This window comes from Coregonus lavaretus, assembly GCF_964263955.1.
Source record: "Coregonus lavaretus genome assembly, chromosome: 9".
Lineage (NCBI taxonomy): Eukaryota > Metazoa > Chordata > Actinopteri > Salmoniformes > Salmonidae > Coregonus > Coregonus lavaretus.
The window spans coordinates 36,505,887-36,522,016 of NC_139996.1; the positions used below are offsets into that span (position 1 = coordinate 36,505,887).

General features: G+C 42.6%; 1 protein-coding gene across 1 annotated transcript in view; it reads left to right on the plus strand.

The window, feature by feature from the left end:
• The first annotated feature begins 1,434 nt into the window (after positions 1-1,434).
• LOC311135500 (C-Maf-inducing protein-like) overlaps positions 1,435-16,130 on the plus strand; it is a 52,243-nt gene continuing 37,547 nt past the window's right edge. Inside the window, exon 1 of the mRNA XM_084169497.1 lies at positions 1,435-2,212. Coding sequence (XP_084025623.1) covers positions 1,886-2,212 — 327 coding nt within the window. The 5' untranslated portion in view covers positions 1,435-1,885. The remainder of the gene's footprint in view (positions 2,213-16,130) is intronic.

The window sequence follows — 16,130 nt, forward strand, 5'->3', positions numbered from 1 at the left end:
GAGCTTGTTTGTAGGCCCTCATTGTTGCATTTCAGTGTGGTGGATCATTTTAAAAGACACTACATAGGGGGTTAAAGTTCCTCATATCTGAAATTTCAAAACTGCATCATGACAGTCACTGTTTTTCTTTCACTTTCAGCTTTACTAAACATTCAGGCATGAGCGGCAGAGGCACAATTGGTAAGAGTGTCTGTATCTGCAATGTTAAGGTCAAGTTGAGTAATGGGAGTGGTTGGAATGGAAAAAGCTTTCTGAGAAATGTGTTCCGCTCCAAGTTGGATCATCGAAAACTCAGTGGTTAGACTATCTTAAAGAGCTTGTTGTTGACAGTGTGACCCATGAGATGAGGAGTGCCCAAGATACTGCGTCTCAAACTCTGTCTCCTGTGTCCCCACAAATAGAACATGGTTTGAAAATGTTGCAGAAAGACAGACTTTTAATGAAGAGAACAGGTGAAATTACTCATGACAGTAGTGTATGGTTACTCTTCTAGCTCTGCAATACTTATTCTACTCAATATGTGCTTCAGCATGCCCCTAGTCTTGTCAACATAGGCTGTCACATTCAGTAGGTTTGTGACAACTGTTTCTTAGATTAAATCTGGACACATTGATACTGTCACTGTGGCCTAAGTATGTGACTGGGAGTCTCTGACCCACTGCTGAAACCGTTTTTACAGGTCCCCTGTAGCTCAGTTGGTAGAGCATGGCACTTGCAACGCCAGGATTGTGGGTTCGTTTCCCACGGTGGGCCAGTATGAAAATGTATGCACTCACTAACTGTAAATCGCTCTGGATAAGAGCGTCTGCTGAATGACTAAAATGTAAAAAAAAATGTTTTAATGGGGTGTGTTGTGCACTCCCCCACCAGACAATGTGGATGCTAATCAATAATTTCTACAAAGTACCAACATTGAGCTCACAGTTAAAGGGAAACTGTTTGTGGTTAATGCTTATTGTAGCCTAGTGTGCATAAAAATGCAAACGAATTAGCAATAAAATCGAAGCTATAAGCCGTTTTCTGTTTGCAATTGAAACTGTACCGACAATTTAAATAAATTGTTTTACTTCCTCACATTAAATATTTGCATATGTTGCCCTCAGTATCATTTCATCAGGTCTTGTCATGATTCTTAACGCCCATGATCCCAGTAACATTTATTGAAAAGACTGATAGATTTTCTTGTCAAACGCGGTCTTTAACAAAAATGGAGACAGCACTGCTAGACGACAGAAAATTGACATTTAGGTCGTACGTCCTCCATTTTTGTGTTGAGGAAACTGCCCTCCTATCGCATAGGCAGCAGACAGTGGAGCTAAAAGACGCACAGCGCATCCGCTTGCCTCCCCATTGACGTCACTTTGGTATCACATGAACGAGAAGGGACCAATCCAAGTGGCTCTATCGAAGTGCTTTTGCAAAGATAGAGGAAGACAGAAAAAGGAACCTTGCCAATGAACATTTAAAGACAGAAGAAACACGTCGCCTTTGGATTTGGGTGTTTTGTATCAAAGCTACGTGATTTGTATGAGTTAAATCTGTGGATTATGTTATCTGAACTGGGGCTGGCAATGGATATGGCCCGAACATATTGAATAGATCTTTGGGGGAGCGAAACGCGGACAGGCTAGACATTGTAGTGGGCATTGTACGGATAAAGGATTATTTGCCTAACCAATAACTGCTCCGTCCTGAAATACCCCCACCAAAGACACTTTCATGGCTTTTCTGTCCGTGTCTCCGCCGTGTCTGTTTTGTGCCCGCAACACTATTTTAACAATTGAGGTCGCATCGCTTTAGCTTTGCCCTTAAGCCTTACAATCCAAAAACTACTAAAAGTATAATACATTGTTACCTCTAGGATCATTTTTGCGACCTGATAAATATGGATTTTAACAGCAGCGGTGGGGGAAACGAGCTACATAATAACCAATTCTATCAATCTGAGGAGAGCAAGCCTTTGCTTGGAGAGATGTCTGCGCCGTTGCCGCCGGAGGGGAATAATAATAAGTTAAGCGCCGGGTCGTGCAAGAGAACCCTGCTCCATTGCAGCAGCGGGATGCGATATAAACTACTACAGGAGGGTGATATCCAAGTGTGTGTGGTCAAACACCCTCGGACCTTCCTCAGCAAAATTCTAACCTCAAAATTCTTACGGAGATGGGAACCGCACCACCTCACCTTGACAGACAGCAGCCTGGCGTCTGCGACGGTGAGTTGCTACTGTTGTTGCAACATTGTGTCCACGTTAACTGTTTAAGGCCTTAATGTATTTATTTTTTTGTCGGCATTGTTGTTTTCACTTGGGATCATCGATTAAGCACGACGACTGACTTGTATAGCATTAACAGGAGAAAAAAAAACGATCTTTGTTGAAAATGTAGCGTTTCCTTTGTTACCTTCCATGTTCCATTTGCTCAGTTGGTAATGTGATCACAACATTATTGCTTTATTTCCCTGACAGTTTAGTCGCTACACCTACACATATCCTCTGACGACTGTCGATGACTCCTATTTGCTTTTATTCTGGCTGGCTACGTTTTTCATATCAAAGTAACATTTGATAATCTCTAGGACTATTTGTTTAATCAAACATGGCTGTCCTAGGCGTCCTACTGTTGTGCTCACGTCGAATAGGCTACATAGGCAAGCACTGACGTGTTATTTCATAAGAGTGCAAATTGTGTTGTGTATGTATTGAATATTGTTTTGTGAGTAGCGAGATGGCTGGCATGCTCGCAAGTTTATTGGAGGACATTTTCTATAGGCTATGGAAGCTGAATTGGGTCTACTGTTATTGATCTCCCAACAGCTGCCTCCAATGGATTTGTCACCTAGAATAGTGTAGGAGGGCAGGGGTCAATTTAGTTTAATTCAGTAAATTCAAGAAGTTAATTGAAATTTAATTAATTTATAAAATCCCCATAAACAATAGGCATTTATCAATTAAGGCATTACATTTCAATGCACTACCTGAATTCACTGGATTGAAAACAACTGTGATTTAGGGGGTGAAGGCCTAGCTCTCAAACTCTAGGTGGCATTCTGCCTTCTCCCTACAGTTCTCTGCCATTAGCTTCTCCCACGACTGCCTCGTGAACTACAATCCCAACGTTGTGTTTTAACGTTTAGAAACCTCAATCATCGCTTGTGATAAGGCTTTTGAAGCATATGGCCCTTATCTTTCATCAGCGAGAAAGAATCCTTCAGTTTTGCACAGATCCATACAGCTAGGCTATGGGTGCCTCCATCCGATGAAACTACATTTCCGCTACACTTCCCGAGGACCTGACACACAGGTGTTCGGAGCATACTAGATAGCTAATTAGCACAGTTGATCGCCTCATCTTCCATCTGTTTTCTGTAAACAAGTATAGCGCATAGATTAACGCTATTTTCAACAGGAAGGCCATAAGACTATGGGTTTTAAATATCCACTGAACAAAAATATAAACGCAACGTGTAAAGTGTTGATCCCATGTTTCATGAGCTGAAATAAAGATCCCAGAAATTTTCCATACGCACAAAAAACATATTTCTTTCAAATGTTGTGCACAAATTTGTTTACATCCCTGTTAGTGAGCATTTCTCATTTGCCAAGATAATCCATCCACCTGACAGGTGTGGCATATCAAGAAGCTGATTAAGCAGCATGATCATTACACAGGTGCACCTTGAGCTGGGGTCAGTAAAAGGCCTCTCTAAAATCAGCAGTTTTGTCACACAACAACACAATGCTACAGATGTCTCAAGTTTTAAGGGAACGTGCAATTGGCATGCTGACTGCAGGAATGTCCACCAGAGCTGTTGCCAGATAATTTGATGTTGATTTCTCTACCATAAGCCGCCTCCATCATTTTAGAGAATTTGGCAGTATGTCCAACCGGCCTCACAACTGCAGACTACGTGTATGGCGTAATGTGGGCGAGCAGTTTGCTGATGTCAACGTTGTGAACAGAGTGCCCCATGGTGGTGGGGTTATGGAATGGGCATGCATAACCTACAGACAACGAAAACAATTGCATTTTATCTATGGCAATTTGAATGCACAGAAATACCGTGATGAGATCCTGAGGCCCATTTCTTTTATGGTATCTGTGACCAACAGATTCAAATCTGTATTCCCAGTCATGTGAAGTCCATAGATTAGGGCCTAATGAATTTATTTCAATTGACTGATTTCCTCATATGAACTGTAACTCAGTAAAATGTTTGAAATTGTTGCGATTTATATATTTCTCTCTCTCATATACATACATACATACATACATACATACATACATACATACATACATACATACATACATACATACATACATACATACAGTGGGGGGAAAAAGTATTTAGTCAGCCACCAATTGTGCAAGTTCTCCCACTTAAAAAGATGAGAGGCCTGTAATTTTCATCATAGGTACATGTCAACTATGACAGACAAAATGAGAAAAAAAAAATCACATTGTAGGATTTTTAATGATTTTATTTGCAAATTATGGTGGAAAATAAGTATTAGGTCACCTACAAACAAGCAAGATTTCTGGCTCTCACAGACCTGTAACTTCTTCTTTAAGAGGCTCCTCTGTCCTCCACTCGTTACCTGTATTAATGGCACCTGTTTGAACTTGTAATCAGTATAAAAGACACCTGCCCACAACCTCAAACAGTCACACTCCAAACTCCACTATGGCCAAGACCAAAGAGCTGTCAAAGGACACCAGAAACAAAATTGTAGACCTGCACCAGGCTGGGAAGACTGAATCTGCAATAGGTAAGCAGCTTGGTTTGAAGAAATCAACTGTGGGAGCAATTATTAGGAAATGGAAGACATACAAGACCACTGATAATCTCCCTCGATCTGGGGCTCCACGCAAGATCTCACCCCGTGGGGTCAAAATGATCACAAGAACGGTGAGCAAAAATCCCAGAACCACATGGGGGGGACCTAGTGAATGACCTGCAGAGAGCTGGGACCAAAGTAACAAAGCCTACCATCAGTAACACACTATGCCGCCAGGGACTCAAATCCTGCAGTGCAAGACGTGTCCCCCTGCTTAAGCCAGTACATGTCCAGGCCCGTCTGAAGTTTGCTAGAGTGCATTTGGATGATCCAGAAGAGGATTGGGAGAATGTCAGATGAAACCAAAATATAACTTTTTGGTAAAAACTCAACTCGTCGTGTTTGGAGGACAAAGAATGCTGAGTTGCATCCAAAGAACACCATACCTACTGTGAAGCATGGGAGTGGAAACATCATGCTTTGGGGCTGTTTTTCTGCAAAGGGACCAGGACGACTGATCCGTGTAAAGGAAAGAATGAATGGGGCCATGTATCGTGAGATTTTGAGTGAAAACCTCCTTCCATCAGCAAGGGCATTGAAGATGAAACGTGGCTGGGTCTTTCAGCATGACAATGATCCCAAACACACTGCCCGAGCAATGAAGGAGTGGCTTCGTAAGAAGCATTTCAAGGTCCTGGAGTGGCCTAGCCAGTCTCCAGATCTCAACCCCATAGAAAATGCTCACCGTTCTTGTGATCATTTTGACCCCACGGGGTGAGATCTTGCGTGGAGCCCCAGATCGAGGGAGATTATCAGTGGTCTTGTATGTCTTCCATTTCCTAATAATTGCTCCCACAGTTGATTTCTTCAAACCAAGCTGCTTACCTATTGCAGATTCAGGCTTCCCAGCCTGGTGCAGGTCTACAATTTTGTTTCTGGTGTCCTTTGACAGCTCTTTGGTCTTGGCCATAGTGGAGTTTGGAGTGTGACTGTTTGAGGTTGTGGACAGGTGTCTTTAATACTGATAACAAGTTCAAACAGGTGCCATTAATACAGGTAACGAGTGGAGGACAAAGGAGCCTCTTAAAGAAGAAGTTCCAGGTCTGTGAGAGCCAGAAATCTTGCTTGTTTGTAGGTGACCAAATACTTATTTTCCACCATAATTTGCAAATAAATTCATTAAAAATCCTACAATGTGATTTTCTGGAGAGAAAAAATTCTCAATTTGTCTGTCATAGTTGACGTGTACCTATGATGAAAATTACAGGCCTCTCTCATCTTTTTAAGTGGGAGAACTTGCACAATTGGTGGCTGACTAAATACTTTTTCCCCCCACTGTACGTACATACATACATACATACATACATACATACATACATACAGTAGAAGTCGGAAGATTACATACGCTTAGGTTGGAGTCATTAAAACTCGTTTTTTCAACCACTTCACAGATTTCTTGTTAACTATAGTTTTGGCAAGTCGGTTAGGACATCTACTTTGTGCATGACACAAGGAATTTTTCCAACAATTGTTTACAGACAGATTATTTCACTTATAATTCACTGTATCACAATTCCAGTGGGTCAGAAGTTTACATACACTAAGTTGACTGTGCCTTTAAACAGCTTGGAAAATTCCAGAAAATGATGTCATGGCTTTAGAAGCTTCTGATAGGCTAATTGACATCATTTGACTGGCTAGGCCACTCCAGGACCTTAATGTGCTTCTTCTTGAGCCACTCCTTTGTTGCCTTGGCCGTGTGTTTTGGGTCATTGTCATGCTGGAATACCCATCCACGACCCATTTTCAATGTCCTGGCTGAGGGAAGGAGGTTCTCACCCAAGATTTGACGGTACCTGGCCCCGTCCGTCGTCCCTTTGATGCAGTGAAGTTGTCCTGTCCCCTTAGCAGAAAAACACCCCTAAAGCATAATGTTTCCACCTCCATGTTTGACGGTGGGGATGGTTTTCTTGGGGTCATAGGCAGCATTCCTCCTCCTCCAAACACGGCGAGTTGAGTTAATGCCAAAGAGCTCGATTTTGGTCTCATCTGACCACAACACTTTCACCCAGTTCTCCTCTGAATCATTCATATGTTCATTGGCAAACTTCAGACGGGCCTGTATATGTGCATTCTTGAGCAGGGGGACCTTGCAGGCGCTGCAGGATTTCAGTCCTTCACGGCGTAGTGTGTTACCAATTGTTTTCTTGGTGACTATGGTCCCAGCTGCCTTGAGATCATTGACAAGATCCTCCCGTGTAGTTCTGGGCTGATTCCTCACCATTCTCATGATCATTGCAACTCCACGAGGTGAGATCTTGCATGGAGCCCCAGGCCGAGGGAGATTGACAGTTATTTTGTGTATCTTCCATTTGCGAATAATCGCACCAACTGTTGTCACCTTCTCAACAAGCTGCTTGGCGATGGTCTTGTAGCCCATTCCAGCCTTGTGTAGGTCTACAATCTTGTCCCTGACATCCTTGGAGAGCTCTTTGGTCTTGGCCATGGTGGAGAGTTTGGAATCTGATTGATTGCTTCTGTGGACAGGTGTCTTTTATACAGGTAACAAGCTGAGATTAGGAGCACTCCCTTTAAGAGTGTGCTCCTAATCTCAGCTCGTTACCTGTATAAAAGACACCTGGGAGCCAGAAGTCTTTCTGATTGAGTGGGGGTCAAATACTTATTTCCCTCATTAAAATGCAAATCAATTTATAAGATTTTTGACATGCATTTTTCTGGATTTTTTTGTCTCTCACTGTTCAAATAAACCTACCATTAAAATTATAGGCTGATAATTTCTTTGTCAGTGGGCAAATGTACAAAATCAGCAGGGGATCAAATACTTTTTTCCCTCACTGTACATACATACACACACACACACTACCGTTCAAAAGTTTGGGGTAACTTAAATGTCCTTGTTTTTGAAAGAAAAGCAATTTTTTGTCCATTTTAAAATAACATCAGATTGATCAGAAATACAGTGTAGACATTGTTAATGTTGTAAATGGCAATTGTAGCTGGAAACAGCTGATTTAAAAATAAAAAAAAGAAAGGAATATCTACATAGGCGTACAGAGGCCCATTATCAGCAACCATCAGTCCTGTGTTCCAATGGCACGTTGTGTTTGCTAATCCAAGTTTATCATTTTAAAAGGCTAATTGATCATTAGAAAACCCTTTGCAATTATGTTAGCACAGCTGAAAACTGTTGTGCTGATTTTAAAGAAGCAATAAAACTGGCCTTCTTGAGACTAGTTGAGCATCAGCAATTGTGGGTTCGATTACAGGCTCAAAATGGCCAGAAACAAATAACTTTCTTCTGAAACTCGTCAGTCTATTCTTGTTCTGAGAAATGAAGGCTATTCTATGCGAGAAATTGCCAAGAAACTGAAGATCTCGTACAACGCTGTGTACCCTTCACAGAACAGCGCAAACTGGCTCTAACCAGAATAGAAAGAGGAGTGGGAGGCCCCAGTGCACAACTGAGCAAGAAGACAAATACATTAGTGTCTAGTTTGAGAAGCAGGCGCCTCACAGGTCCTCAACTGGCAGCTTCATTAAATGGTACCCGCAAAACAGGCGACTCCGGGATGCCGACCTTCTAGGCAGAGCCATATCTCAGACTGCCCATCGTAATCTTTTATTTTTATTGGCCAGTCTGAGATGTGGCTTTTTCTTGGCAACTTCATTTCTCAGAACAAGAATAGACTGACGAGTTTCAGAAGAATGTTCTTTGTTTCTGGCCATTTTGAGCCTTTAATCGAACCCACAATTGCTGACGCTCCAGATTCTCAACTAGTCTCAAGAAGGCCAGTTTTATTGCTTCTTTAATCAGCACAACAGTTTTCAGCTGTGCTAACATAATTACAAAAGGGTTTTCTAATGATCAATTAGCCTTTTAAAATGATAAACTTGGATTAGCAAACACAACGTGCCATTGGAACACAGGACTGATGGTTGCTGATAATGGGCCTCCGTACGCCTATGTAGATATTCCATAAATCAGCCTTTTCCAGCTACAATAGTCATTTACAACATTAACAATGTCTACACTGTATTTCTGATCGATTTGATGTTATTTTAATGGACAAAAAAATTGATTTTCTTTCGAAAGCAAGGACATTTCTTAGTGACTCCAAACCTTTGAACGGTAGTGTATATAGTTACAGCAGGCCAAGGTAGGAGAGTCAGACACACACACACACGCAGCAACATCACTCACACTTACTTCCGGTATTGGAGTTGTTGGTTCTGTGGGTCGGGCGGATGGGGCACCAGCATCCTCCTCCTTAATCCTCCTCACTATGGCTGCAGAAGCTGGGGTCCTTGGGATATGTTGCATCCTCTGTATTTGAGGTCTTACCAATGCCTTGCCCAGCTCCTCGAGAAAGAGCTGTCTCCTCTGGAGCTTCCCTCTGTTCCAATCTGGGTTCAACGCCATCCAGATGACAAACGCATTATACGCCGAGATGTCCAATATCTTGAAGAATATCACAAGTGGCCAGCGTAGGGTTTTTCTTTTGCAGCTGTAGCCAGTCACCAGCTTGTCTAAATTGTCCACCCCTACTTTTGTGGCGTTGTAATCATTATGATTTCTGGTTTTTGATGTTCCTGGCCACAGATTCTCTCATCCCTATGCAGCATACTCATGAGTACCACATGTTTGCCTTTCTTTGGCACATAGGACACTAGGGACGTGTTGGCCATGAACACAAACTTAGAGGAATTGATAGGCCTGTTCCGTGTATTCAACAGCTGAGGTGGGAGCTCTGGCTTGTTTTTTTCGTACTGTTCACACCATCGTCAGCTTCCTCTTGAGGAGCTCCTGTCCCAGCTTGTGCGAAGTAAAAAAAGTTATCACAAGTGATGTTGTGGCCACGGAGTCCCTGTGTCACGTCCAGGACAACCTGCATCCCTTGGTTCTTCTCAGGGGCTGCTCCATCTGGATTTCCCTGTATACACTTGCAAGTTCCACGCATATGATGAAGCAGCATCACAGGCAGCCCAGATCTTGTTTCCATATTTTGCGGGTTTAGACGGTATGTACTGCCTGAAGGGGCATAAGCTGCTCATCAACAGTAATGTTGGGCCCAGGGTTGTAAAACCGAGGAAGGCGGTCCACCCACTTGTCCCACACTGACCTGATTGCAGCTAGCTTGTCTGGTGTCTCGGTTATCGAAGCGGATAATCCTGGAAATAATGTGGAAGTTTTCCAGAGACATTGTTGCACAGGAAAGTTATTTGCCAGTTTCTGCATTTCACAGGGATTCTGTGGATTTCCCATTGGATCTGAAAACACCAGCAAGGATAAGAACCACAAAGTATGCATGTAAATGAGTTTGGTCCATCTCCTTTCATCTCTTTCCAAAAACACGTCTTCCCTCCAAATTAGTGCAGTCCAGAATGATTTTCTGGATGGTGTCTGGGATGAACAGTTCAAAAGAAGACTTTATGTCCTGCACATGAGTAACCACCATCTGCGTCGGCCCTGGTGGCATCCTTATTACATTGGCACACATGCAGGGTGGCTCATTCCTTGGGCAAGAAGACCATTCAATTTCACAATTTTTTTACATCCATATTTCTCGTCCTGCAGGCTGCTGATGAGCTGGTTGCTGACGGGCTGGTCCTGGGGCTGGTCCTGGGGCTGGTCCTGGGGCTGGTCCTGGGGCTGGTCCTGGGGCTGGTCCTGGGGCTGGCAGAGGGTCAATCTCATCCTCTTTTTCCAACTCACTGTCAGACTCCGAATTGACAGAGACATGATCCTCATATTTGGAAAATTCTTCATCTTCCAAAGTGGAAGACTCTCCTTCCACACTAGCTTCTCTCTCTGCAAAAATTATTTCTAAGGCCCTCTGAGCAGAGATTGTTTTTGCCATACTGATTGATTGTGTACCTGTGTAATGATTCTGTTTAATCAGCTTCTTGATATGCCACACCTGTCAGGTGGATAGATTAGCTCACTAACAGGGATGTAAACAAATTTGTGCCCAGAATTGGAGAATAATAAGCTTTTTGTGTGTAGAAAATTTCACTTTATAATTTTGTTCAGTGTATATTTAATAGATTAATGAAATAAGAATATTAATATACAATTGTTCTTTGAATATGTTACACTATCATGCATGCAGCATCCATTTCTTGCATTAGCTACATTTTGGCAGTTCACCCATTGGGCTGTTCACAAATATATTTTCTCTTGGTAGACTGCATTACAATTTACAAGTGTCAAACACTCCCAGACAATATGTCTTAGTCAGACATGACAAAGTAGGCAGAACTTTGTGGCTTGGCCTATTTGTTGAATAGATGACACAATATAGCCCACAACTTTTTATTTTTTGTCTCTGTCTTCCTGCACAGCTCATTTTCTGTTAGATTTGAAGAGTGAGGTGCTAAGTAACAGCAAATGAGAGAAGCTTTCTTATTTCTTCTTCAAATCAAATTGTATTTGTCACATACATGTGTTTAGCAGATGTTATTGCGGGTGTAGCGAAATGCTTGTGCTTCTAGATCCGACAGTGCAGCAATATCTAACAAGTAATATCTAACAATTTCAAAACATATACCCAATACACACAAATCTAGTAAGGAATGGAATTTAAGAATATATACATATATGGACAAGCAATGACAGAGCGGCATGGACTAAGATACAGTAGAATATAATACTGTATATACAGTGGGGAGAACAAGTATTTGATACACTGCTGATTTTGCAGGTTTTCCTACTTACAAAGCATGTAGAGGTCTGTAATTTTTTATCATAGGTACACTTCAACTGTGAGAGACGGAATCTAAAACAAAAATCCAGAAAATCACATTGTATGATTTTTAAGTAATTAATTTGCATTTTATTGCATGACATAAGTATTTGATACATCAGAAAAGCAGAACTTAATATTTGGTACAGAAACATTTGTTTGCAATTACAGAGATCATATATTTCCTCTAGGTCTTGACCAGGTTTGCACACACTGCAGCAGGGATTTTGTCCCACTCCTCCATAGTGGGACAAATACGGACTTTCAGCTCCCTCCAAAGATTTTCTATTGGGTTCAGGTCTGGAGACTGGCTAGGCCACTCCAGGACCTTGAGAGGCTTTTTAAGGAGCCACTCCTTAGTTGCCCTGGCTGTGTGTTTCTGGTCGTTGTCATGCTGGAAGACCCAGCCACGACTCATCTTCAATGCTCTAACTGAGGGAAGGAGGTTGTTGGCCAAGATCTCGCGATACATGGCCCCATCCATCCTCCCCTCAATACGGTGCAGTCGTCCTGTCCCCTTTGCAGAAAAGCATCCCCAAAGAATGATGTTTCCACCTCTATGCTTCACGGTTGGGATGGTGTTCTTGGGGTTGTACTCATCCTTCTTCCTCCTCCAAACACGGCGAGTGGAGTTTAGACCAAAAAGCTCTATTTTTGTCTCATCAGACCACATGACCTTCTCCCATTCCTCCTCTGGATCATCCAGATGGTCATTGGCAAACTTCAGACGGGCCTGGACAGGTGCTGGCTTGAGCAGGGGGACCTTGCGTGCGCTGCAGGATTTTAATCCATGACTGCGTAGTGTGTTACTAATGGTTTTCTTTGAGACTGTGGTCCCAGCTCTCTTCAGGTCATTGACCAGGTCTTGCCGTTTAGTTCTGGGCTGATCCCTCACCTTCCTCATGATCATTGATGCCCCACGAGGTGAGATCTTGCATGGAGCCCCAGACCGAGGGTGATTGACCGTCATCTTGAACTTCTTCCATTTTCTAATAATTGCGCCAACAGTTGTTGCCTTCTCACCAAGCTGCTTGCCTATTGTCCTGTAGCCCATCCCAGCCTTGTGCAGGTCTACAATTTTATCCCTGATGTCCTTACACAGCTCTCTGGTCTTGGCCATTGTGGAGAGGTTGGAGTCTGTTTGATTGAGTGTGTGGACAGTTGTCTTTTTTTACAGGTAACGAGTTCAAACAGGTGCAGTTAATACAGGTAATGAGTGGAGAACAGGAGGGCTTCTTAAAGACAAACTAACAGGTCTGTGAGAGCCGGAATTCTTACTGGTTGGTAGGTGATCAAATACTTATGTCATGCAATAAAATACAATGTGATTTTCTGGATTTTTGTTTTAGATTCCGTCTCTCACAGTTGAAGGGTACCTATGATAAAAAGTACAGACCTCTACATGCTTTGTAAGTAGGAAAACCTGCAAAATATGTACACTGTACATATGAGATGAGTAGTGCAAGATATGTAAACATTATTAAAGTGACTAGTGTTCCATTTCTTAATGTGGCCAGTGATTTCAAAAGGCAGCAGCAGCCTCTAATGTGCTAGTGATGGCTATTTAACAGTCTGATGGCCTTGAGATAGAAGCTGTTTTTCATTCTCTAGGTCCCAGCTTTGATGCACCTGTACTGACCTCGCCTTCTGGATGATAGTGGGGTGAACAGGCAGTGGCTCGGGTGGTTGATGTCCTTGATGATCTTTTTGGCCTTCCTGTGACTTCGGGTGCTGTAGGTGTCTTGGAGGGCGGGTAGTTTGCCCCCGGTAATGCGTTCGGCAGACCGCAACACCCTCTGGAGAGCCCTGCGGTTGCGGGCGGCGCAGTTGCCGTATCAGGCAGTAATACAGCCCGACCGGATGCTCTCAATTGTGCATCTGTAAAAGTTTGTGGGTTTTAGGTGCCAAGCCGAATTTCTTCAGCCTCCTGAGGTTGAAGCGGCTCTGTTGCGCCTTCACCACACCGTGTGCGTGGGTGGACCATTTCAGTTTGTCAGTGATCTGTACGTCAAGGAACTTGAAGCTTTCCATCTTCTCCACTGCAGTCCCGTCGATGTGGATAGGGGGTGTACCCGCTGCTGTTTCCTGAAGTCCACGATAATCTCCTTTGTTTTGTTGACGTTGAGTGAGAGGTTATGCACCAATTTGTAAGTCGCTCTGGATAAGAGCGTCTGCTAAATGACTTAAATGTAAATGTTATTTTCCTGGCACCACACTCCCAGAGCCCTCACCTCCTCCCTGTAGGCGGTCTCGTCATTGTTGGTAATCAAGCCTACTACTGTTGTGTCATCTGCAAACTTGATGATTGAGTTGGAGGCGTGCTTGGCCACGCAGTCATGGGTGAACAGGGAGTACAGGAGGGGGCTGAGCACGCACCCTTGTGGGGCCCCAGTGTTGAGGATCAGGGAAGTGGAGGTGTTGTTTCCTACCTTCACCACCTGGGGGAGGCCCGTCAGGAAGACCATGACCCAGTTGCACAGGGTGGGGTTCAGACCCAGGGCCTCGAGCTTAATGATGAGCTTGGAGGGTACTATGGTGTTGAATGCTGAGATATAGTCAATAAACAGCATTGAAATTATAAGCTTCTTACTAAAAACAAAACGGTAAATCCAATTGAATTTAATCACTTTTTGACAGCATCCCTTTGGTTTTAAACATAACTTTCCATGTTTGCTCATGGAAGAAGTGGGCAGAAAGTAACTTTTTGGACCTGAATGCCAAAACATTCAGGAGATAAAGGTGCTCAATTTTTGTTTTACATTTTAGTCATTTTTTTGCAGACGCTCTTATCCAGAGCGACTTACAGTTAGTGAGTGCATACATTATAAAAAAAAATACAAAATTCATACTGGCCCCCCATGGGAATCGAACCCACAACCCTGGCGTTGCAAACACCATGCTCTACCAACTGAGCTACATCCAACTGGGCTACATCCCTGCCGGCCATTTCTTCCCCTACCCTGGACGACGCTGGGCCAATTGTGCGCCGCCCCATGGGTCTCCCGGTCGCGGCCAGCTACGACAGAGCCTGGATTCGAACCAGGATCTCTAGTGGCACAGCTAGCACTGCGATGCAGTGCCTTAGACCACTGCGCCACTCGGGAGACCAAAGTTGACCCATTTTGAGACATGTCTTCATCACTGAAAAAGATAAACGGTTGAGTTTGATATCATTTCAAAGCTTACCAACAGGGTTGTCAAACTATTACATTTCTTGATTTTTTTAATTATAAAAATTGTCTTTGTTTTAACCTTTAACGTCAATTATCTAAAAATGCATATGTTGTCGCTTAGACCCTAATTTTATGTCATCTGAGGCTTTTGTGTTGTTCCCACCATCGGTTGAGACACAACATGCTCTTGAATACAGGGTTGGTGTAATTTCAATCATAGAATGGACCTATCACTCCAGACCACTGCAATTTATCTGGTACACCATTGAAATGGTAACTTCTAATTACTAACACAGATGGCTGCCGGTCCACCCAACTTAAACGGTCTATTCTATTATTTATATTTTGATGATTTCATTAGGTTTCCTATGGAGAATTGACAGTATAATTTAAAACAACCGATATTCAAGTTAACATTCTCTGATGTCTGGCCCTCCAACCATCTTTGTGGTAACATTTGAAAGTTGAAATGTACATTTTATTCCCATTTTAGTACATTTATCAGCGAAAACATGACACCCACCCTGTATTCAAGAGCACGTTGTCTCAACCGATGGCGGGCACGACACAAAAACCTTGGATGTTGTAAAATAGGGTCCAAGCTACAACATATGTGAATATTAAAATAATTGGCGTTTACATGTTTTTAGAGAATTTGTGTTAATGACATCAAAAATCTCAAATTTTGCAACAGTTTGACAACCCTGTTTGTAAGCTTTTAAATTATATAAATCTAAAATGTTTATCTTATCCAGTGATGAAAACATGAATTTCTCATAGTATGGTGGTGTGGTATGCAAGAAGGGTAAACTTTTGAGCACTTCAATCTCTTGAATGTTTTGGCATTCAGGTCCAAAAAGTCACTTTCTGAGCACTTCTACAATGGGCAAATATGTATGGGAGGTTTCGTTCAAATCAAAAGGGATGCTGTCAAAAGTGATTGAATTTAAATGGATTTACCCAACAGTTTATTTTATCTGTGTGTGTTTCCTACAGTGCAAGTTTGCTTGAGTTCCAGCTTGTGTCCCACATTATCAATACCAGTCCCTCTCAGCAACCGGGTCTCTAATAGGTGTCCAACAGGCACCCAATATCTAGCAGTGCGTCACTAATGGAAGTGTAGTTGACTGTGGCTAATGGTCTCTAAAAGCCACATTCAGTCAGGATCTCTTACTTTTAAATCCGTAATATCTGTCTGTGTGTTCAGAAGTGAGCCGTTGCCATGTATCGTTTGTTGCGTCTATATAGAGTAGGACTGTCCCCGACAATCAATCAATCAATCAATAAATAAATACATCTTGGTCGACCAAGAGTCTTCTGTTCTTTCGACCAATCGATTGGTCTGAATTTTTTAACATGTATTATTCCATATATTGACACGTCCTATGTGTTTAATCAAATTAACTATATTCACTGAGC